Here is an 8,179-nt window from a genome sequence, read left to right on the forward strand (position 1 = left end):
TGTAAATTTAGACTCTCAAATACCCGTGGATGTATCCGGACACGCCTGCGGACACTGACCGGGCGTGTCTTAAATTTTACAATCTACAACCACGTATCCTAATCTCAAAACATCTATTAGATGCAGGGCCATCCACGTCGATCATTCTGTCCGCCTTGGGCCGGCTCGGCACCGAAAATTGCTCATACTTAACATTTTCACATCCATATTGGTCCCACCTTGCCGACTGAGAGCTAGTTGACCAACTTAAATATCCGGGTCGCCCAAAAGGGATAAGCTTCTGACATCATTGCATCCTTTGTTAAGGATACGGACTCTTACTATGAATCTTCTATGTTTATCACATAGAAGATTTATTATAGTCAGGGTCTATACCCTTCGCATAGGGAACATTGGTGCCGGCTTGTCTTTTTTTGAATCATGTCCATGCATCAAAACAAAATAAAAATCTAGTGTCATTGTAGTAGAGGTATCAACATATATGATCGAGACAAACTTGACACTCGATGAACAATCATCAGTCAATGAAATACAATCTAGTGTCAAATATATCTCGATCACACATGCCAGAATTGATAGACCTACACAACAACAACCAAGCTTGCCGCCATCCGCTGGTGTAGCTATTTAAGTTGGGCGGCATCCGCCTCGGCCGGCGATGTGGGACTAAAATTTGGTTGCACCAATGAGAGATGGAGAAGCTTCGGTCGCTGCAGGTGGGACCGCTACAACCTGCAGCGGGGTCGGCGGGCGTGTCCGGGCGCCCTCATATCCATCTCATATTTGGGTTAGATATGAGGGGTGTCGGTCAGCCCGGGCATTCAAGACGCCCGTCTGAGTCAAAAAATCGTGACAGGGCAGTGGCCGGACGGCCCACCCGGGCCTATGAGGTGGGTTTGAGAGGTCCGGTTGTAGATGCTCTTATTAATCAAGTATGGAAACAATACAACTTAGGAAAAAATAAAACATATGTGAGCAACAGAGCACCATGTCAAAAACAAAGCACCATTATTTTGCTCAAGTGTTTTGGTGCAAGATTGGTATACTTAGAGGTGCTTTTGACTATTTTTTAAAAGTAAATGCTTTTGCACTATAATAAGTTAAGAAGAGAAGCTATCCAACCTATCATTGATAGGATCATTAAGAACATTTCTCGGTGGATGGGTAACCATCTCTCAATATGGGTCTGTGGGCTTCATGGAGTAAGAGGTATTTCTCTGGTGGTAAAAATTGGGAAAACGTTCTTGATTTCAAATATGGAATTTCTAGACCTAATTTGCTTTCGTCTAAAACTGGCAATTTTGTTTAGGGATTTCAATATTGCTCTGCTGACTTCATGGAGTAGGAGGTATTTCTCCGGTGGTGATAAAAATTGGCAAAAACAAGTCTAGGTTTTAAATATGTAACTTCTAGACCTAATTTGATTTTGTCTAAAACTGGCATTGGTTCCCGTTTTCGGAAAGGGATAACTTGCACCATAACTGCTTCTACAACTTTTAACAGATAGAGACTAGGAAATGGAGTTAATATTAGCTTCTGGGGTGATATTTGGTTAGAGGATTTGTTCCTTGGAAACAGATAGGGCGATTCAGTGGAGCTGCTCTTGCCCATGAAGAGTAGCAAAAAGAAAAATAATCTGCAAATTTTCAACATCCAAGATATTCGGGTGTGCAATACGTGTGCGAATGTTCATTGTGTTTGGACATTTTGAGGTCATGACGAAAAAACAAAACTTGTCACTCAAAGAAACTTTGAAAGAAAAAGCACCGTTTAGAAACTATTTTTTTTTTGTTTTGCTAGAGCTCCTCGGATGTCCAAACACCATGAAAATTTGCCTGCACCCGAGCATCTTGGATGCCAAAAGAAGTAGGAGGTATTTCTCTGGTAGTGATAAAAATTGGCAAAAGGAGTCTAGGTTTCAATTATGTAACTTCTAGACCTAATTTGATTTTGTCTAAAACTGGCATCGGTTCCGTTTTCGGGAGGGATAACTTGCACCATAACTGCTTCTACAACTTTTTACAGATGGAGAGTAGGAAATGGACTTAATATTAGCTTCTGCCATGATATTTGGTCAGGGGATTGTTCCTTGAAAACAGACAGGGCGATTCAGTCTGAGCTACTCTTGCCCATGAAGAGTAGCAAAAAAGAAAAAATAATTCTGAAAATTTTCAACGTCCAAGATATTCGGGTGTGCAATGCGCGTGCAAATGTTCGTGGTGTTTGGACATTTGAGGAGGTCATGACGAAAAAACAAAACTTGCCACTCAAAGAAACTTTGAAAAAAATGCACTGTTTAGAAACTTTTTTTTGTTTTGCTAGAGCTCCTCAGATGTCCAAACACCATGAAAATTTGCCCGCATCCGAGCATCTTGGATGCCAAAAAAAGAAAATCAGATTCTTTTGAATTTTCTTTTTTATCACTGTTCATCGGGTGTAGATGAGCCTGAGCTCAGATAGCAATTACAATTTGTTTATATATATGTAATCAACAGGATTGTTCAGTATCCCAGGTCTGGGATGGACCAACCTGAAGTTCTTTTCAGGAGATGTGTAGATGTGAAGCTTTTCTGAGATTAGCAAAAATTGCTTTGCTTGTTAGAAACTGTGACTCTTCCTTCTTATAGAGATTGCCCAGTCTGGCTATTGGAGCCTTCTGGCTGTTATTCTGTTAAGTCCTTCTATAATGCCATAATCTTTGGACATGTGGTCTCACCCCAAGAATTGATTAGGAAGATTTTGACTCCTCAAAAAAATTATGTATTCCTTTGGTTGTGTTTTATAAGCAAAAATCAACTACGGATAATAATCTAGCTAAGAGATGGACTGTCGATGACATGGCTTTCTATAGTTGCAACCGACAAAGCTGACACGATTAGGAGGCCTCTAGTTTGCTCTTGCGGCAGCTGGTCTAAAGACTTGTGGGCTTTCCTTTTCAGACACCAGGACTTGTCGCTTGTTTGTTGCTTAGGACGAACACGTTCCAATCAAGTGTTTCAAGACAAAAATAGCAAGGTTGAGAATGAATAATCTCTGTTCGCTTTATTCAGTAGAAATGCTTACAGAATGTCAAGTTTCTGACTCAAGCAAAGCAGCAAACAAACCTTTGTAGGAGAAAAAGAGAATTACTGTTCACTCAGGGCAAGCCGTGGGAAAAAAAGGACTCACGCCACATAAGAATACGCACTCACAAACCACAAGGAGAAAAGAGGGGAGAAAAAGAAAATGTACACTTCAGTTAGCGACAGTCTTCGGCGCACAGCGAGGATTAATCTTGCACGTAATATGGCTCCTCAGGGTGCACCAATAGGCTTCTAAGCATTCGTGTCTCAAGATGCCAAAACTATTATCACGATAAGCAAAACCACCCCAAAGATCACCATAAGCAGGCAAAGCTGCACATGAAATGAATGGGTAGGGTAAAGAAAATAGCTAGAACAGTGACAATGCAGTAATTTGTACGAGTCTAACGTACCAAGGATGAATTTGACTTCTGAGTCTTGGACGCTTTGCCGATTTCTTTCTTCGCTTCACTGGTCGCAGCTGCAGAGTTTTCAATGTTGCTGTCGACTTCCTCTGTTACCAAAGATGACGGCGTTAGCTAGTAAGTCAAGGAACAGGAGTGCGCAGAATGTAATGTAAAACGTGCCTATTACGCCTCCTTGCGCATGCACGAGCGTAGCAAGATCCTTAAATGCTTCATGTACTTCACCAATCTGCTGTTGGATGTCTTGAATCGCCTGGTCCCTTTCCTCGATGATAGCCTCATTGAAAACAATTTCATTATCCAATTGCAACACCTCTAACCTGCAGAGTAGCATGGCACATCCGAAAAAATGTGAGAGGAATGGATTCCTTTTTTTGCGGGTAGAGAGAAATGGATTCTGCTGATTCTTGCATACAATATTGATCTTTTGGCTCAAAAAACACATATTAGGATTTTAATTAAGAATCTTGCATGCCATATTTTAACACCATGTGTTTCAACAAACAGGACTTGCCAGTCTAAAAAGGTTATGTGACATAGAGCCCCTATGAGCTTCCCTATGTAATGAGGAATCGAGCAAAGCCCAACAATTTAGGACTGAAGAAATTCTGAGTTAAGAAAGAAGCTTTGGACACATATTGTTCATGGGTTGACAGAGGAGGCTGAACTCTAGGACTTGAATACCTCATTGTCCCTTGGTAGTTCAGTGGTAGAGCGATCCGCTGATGTTAATTTACTGGTGTAGGTTTGAATCCTACTTGGGGAGATTTTGTAAATAAATAAATAAACAAAAGGGATTGCTTTGACCCTTTGGAGTAGGTAACTCAATTGTCAATGCAGCAAAGCTTCAATTCATATGGCAATCAACTTGTACAAACTCACGATTAGTTACCACACTGCACAACACAATTTGGACCCGGTCAAAATAGTGCATGAGCAGCATATTCTACCTCTAGGGAGGGGGGGGGGGGGGTCTACAATTTAGGCATGAGACCTGTTAAAACATATAATCGGATCAAGAGACAGTAAAACTCATGAAGCAATGTACTGTCTACAAGACAAACTAAATACTGCAGGGTATCAGCAGTCTTTTACACAATCTTTCAGAAGTTCATAGTGCCTATTCTATCACAGCCATGATCAAGTATAAAAAGGATGCAACTACAATAGTTGAATGTTTTTCATGTGAGAAGTGAACAGATAGTGGTAAGCAAATAAAGCTAGGCCACTGACAGCAAATACCCTGCCACGAACTTGAAGCAATAACAAAAAAAGGACAACGAGAACACTGACCTGTTTGGTTCTGCAAGCAATGCGCGCTGTTCAGGCATTTTATCAAAATCAGATCTTCCATCATTCATAGTATAGCTGTATCACAACAACAGTAAGGGATATTAAACTAGTCAAATCTGCACAATAAAGAGCTTATGTTTCCAACAAAACAGCATCACCAGCAGAAGCCATCGTCAAATTTGCAAGTAAAAAGTGGGGTAATTACAGAGAACAGGAAAATACTATCTTATACTATTAGTTAAACGAGCATTTTCTGCATATACCAAAAGGGAGAAGAGTTGCTCTACTTAAATCCCGAAATCAAGAATGAACAATAATAAATGCTTGATTATGCATGCCAAACAAAATCCATCAGTCAGAGAGAGAAAATGTCAATACAAGCCAGACAGTATCCCTGCTAGGGGTTGTCAGTATCGGGAATGATTTGCCATGAAAATTGCCACAATCAAGTTATAGTTTTCTAGAGCGGTATGGTATGGTCAGAATGATTCACATACAAAACATCATCCAAATGATCCAATTATTCCAAATTTAGCCTTCCCCATTTCTCCAATAACGGGACAAAGTAGGACAATACTACTAGCGACTGGTTAGAATTAGATGCACCCCACTAATATGTCCACTGTGCCAGATCAGTAAAGGGAGCCTGTGCGAGATGTGCCCCTGCACAGAGCCCCCAAATATCTAGGGCCCCCAATTTGTTTATACGTTCTATACTTATTAAAAATAATTATGAGATTAGTCATGAATTGAAGGATTATGCAATAAATACATGAGTTTTACTACTGTGTATCTGAACACCGCATGCAAGCCTCTCCATTTTCATCTCGTCCAATCTCAGCTGCACATTTCTCTTCTAATTGCAGCGCACCATGCTCTTCCTCTTTCAATCACATGTGTAGCAAGCAGCATCCATGTGAAATTAACTACAACTTCAATTTTCTTCATAGTAGTACACCTTTTGACTAATATTTTGTTCATAATTTAAAAGGGCAGCCCGGTGCACGCAGATCCCGCTTGCGCAGGATCCAGGCAAGGGACCGACCACTTTGGGTCTTTTCAAGTGCTATAATTTCTCCAAAACATATCTAAACTTAAAATTTTGAGTACATACTTATGTTCTACAACGACACAAGATATACTTAGTGGATTGGCTATTATAGCACTTGAAAATGAAGTTTAAGAGCATAACTGAAGAGGAATGATATAATGATGGAGGGGCAGGCCTGGCACAGTGGTAGAGTCTCTCCACTTGTGGCCTGGAGGCCCTGGGTTCGAACCAGACTCCTTGCAGAATTAAAGGGTAAGGCTGTCTAGAAATTCCCTTCCCCAGACCCCACCTTGTGTGGGAGCTTTCAGCACTGGGTATGCCCTGTAATGATAAAATGGTGACACATTTATGCTACTCGCTTAATGCTCGTGTGTTGCTATTGAAGTTACTTTTTGTTATATATTATCAGTTGTTTAAACACTTGTGCCACCATAGTCCCAGAGTGGCTGAGTATGTGTAAAATGTAAAAAATTATCTCAAAACATACATCAGTTGAATCAACCAATAGTCCTCCATAGAATGGATGACAGCTGTGGTAATTCGAATTAATTTAAGACGTGAATACAGTACACTGCCACCAACTCAGATCTTTATAAGAGTAAAAATAAAGAAAATATAAATTTGTAGGTAATGATTCCAAAATTTTATATTTGACAGTCGTAGCTCTTAGAACAATTATTAGTGGTATGATATGAAAATAAAACTTTTCACCGGGCTCTCAGGTACGGCCCTGAACTGTGCAACTCCTTTTAACATATAAATGTAGCTATTCATGTGTAATGAAACACATGAGATAAAACTTCTGGATGAATTGATATTAGAGTGGACAAGTATTATTACCTTGGCTGAGCACCCTGGGGAACAACCGGCTTATATGCCATCTCCCTCTGAATTGCAAGATTCTGAAGTTTCCTGAATTCCTCCATCGTCGCAGCAAAATCTTTGGCAAGCTTCATGTCAGCTACCCGCTTGTCTGCCTGCAGGTGACACCCAAATTCATTAGCTTATTTGTTTAAAGGGCCTCATCCAGGCAGAAGTACTGAATCTTGATCTAAAAGAAGGGAATATAATCGTAGAAAGGTGGTGAAATATTACTGACACTAGTTCCAGTGCTCTTGTCTGCTTCAGCAGCACTCGTCAGCTTCTCCTTCGCATCCTTCGCCAATTGCAGGACTTTATGACTAGTCTTCTGCCTGCGAGGAAATCGTTGCGGCGCACAGTAATTCAGAAAGTGACACCAGCATGCCGTGAAGGCATTAGCCCCCTCGATCCTAGTACCAGTTAGAGCACAAACTATGTGCTCCTAACTTGAAATGGGCAAAATTGTTCCAAATAACTAGCGCACGATGAAATTACGCGAGCGAGAGGAGAGGGGGTCGAGGACAGACAGCTGATCACGGAGGGCGGGCGTGTCCTTGGGCGTGCCGAGCGAGTTGAGGAGGCGGCGGTAGGAGGACACCGCGGTGGTGATCTGGAAGACGAGCGCGCGCGTGGCGTCGGCGCCCCTCCCCCTCCGGGGCGCCTGCAGCGCCCCGGACTCCAGATCCGCGAAGCTCATCGCCGATCCCTCCCGCCCTCGCGCGCCGGCCGATGCCCGCCGTCGGGCCCGTCCACTCGGTCACGCCGTGCGGCGAAAGGTGGCGGGGGCGGTCGGCCGGACTCGCCGGAGCGTAGCGGGGTACGGTAAGGGCAGCAGGGGTCGCCGTCGGTCGCCACCGGCCACGCAGTGAGGTGCGCCAGTTTCTTTATTATTCCATGGGATGGATTGGCTGTTGTTGCGATCAAATTGATTGATGGGAGTGGGGGTGATGGGGCAGCACGAGGTGCCACGAACTGGAACAGGCGTCGCGGGCTCGATCCACGCCCGGAATTTGGGAGGAGCGCTTGGCATCGACCGCACCGCACCCCCCGGTCGCGGTCGCACCGCACCGGCATGGGTCCAGCCGGGGCCCCGAGGACGAGCAGGTCGGCCGGAGCGCCGAAACACGATCACGAATTATCGTCACCGTCTAAGGTCTAAAAGATCTTATATTGGTTTATAGAGGGAGTACCTCTTTAATATTGTTTGGCAACGGAGGGTTATAGAAAAAATCTCTATCACGACTAGCCAATCTGGAATGGCAGGTTCTTTACGATGAAACCAGCCCATTAGATTTTGTAGCAAATTTATCTTCATAAGCATCATTCATATCGTCATAACATAAACATAGCAAACGTCAAGTTCATCAAAAAAGATATTTCAAACGAATTCAAGGGATCAAAGCATTCATCCTTGGGTAAGTATAAAGGAAAATTAAATAATGTATGGGATAAAGATTTATTTTTTTTAGAATGTGCGCACGGGTGAT

General features: G+C 42.7%; 1 protein-coding gene across 1 annotated transcript; it reads right to left on the bottom strand.

Annotated features, from left to right (window-relative positions):
- Window positions 1-3,016: 3,016 nt before the first annotated feature.
- LOC125514270 (syntaxin-22-like) lies at window positions 3,017-7,693 on the bottom strand. Its single transcript, XM_048679578.1, has 7 exons — window positions 7,220-7,693; window positions 6,931-7,024; window positions 6,672-6,808; window positions 4,781-4,855; window positions 3,650-3,807; window positions 3,476-3,576; window positions 3,017-3,395 (listed from the first exon to the last, which is right to left on the bottom strand). The coding sequence occupies exons 1-7, from the start codon at window positions 7,387-7,389 to the stop codon at window positions 3,330-3,332; spliced, it is 801 nt and encodes a 266-aa protein (XP_048535535.1). The 5' UTR covers window positions 7,390-7,693; the 3' UTR covers window positions 3,017-3,329.
- Window positions 7,694-8,179: the final 486 nt, after the last annotated feature.

The sequence above is a fragment of the Triticum urartu genome, chromosome 6, assembly GCF_003073215.2.
Source record: "Triticum urartu cultivar G1812 chromosome 6, Tu2.1, whole genome shotgun sequence".
Lineage (NCBI taxonomy): Eukaryota > Viridiplantae > Streptophyta > Magnoliopsida > Poales > Poaceae > Triticum > Triticum urartu.

Bases quoted from the DNA above. Each gene is read 5' to 3' on its own strand.
- LOC125514270 (XM_048679578.1), bottom strand. From the start codon at position 7,389: ATGAGCTTCGCGGATCTGGAGTCCGGGGCGCTGCAGGCGCCCCGGAGG. The intron at 7,025-7,219 runs GTCTGTCCTCGA...ATTTCCTCGCAG, and splicing joins CCCGCCCTCCGTGATCAGCT to GCAGAAGACTAGTCATAAAG. The intron at 4,856-6,671 runs GTAATAATACTT...GTTGTGATACAG, and splicing joins CCCCAGGGTGCTCAGCCAAG to CTATACTATGAATGATGGAA.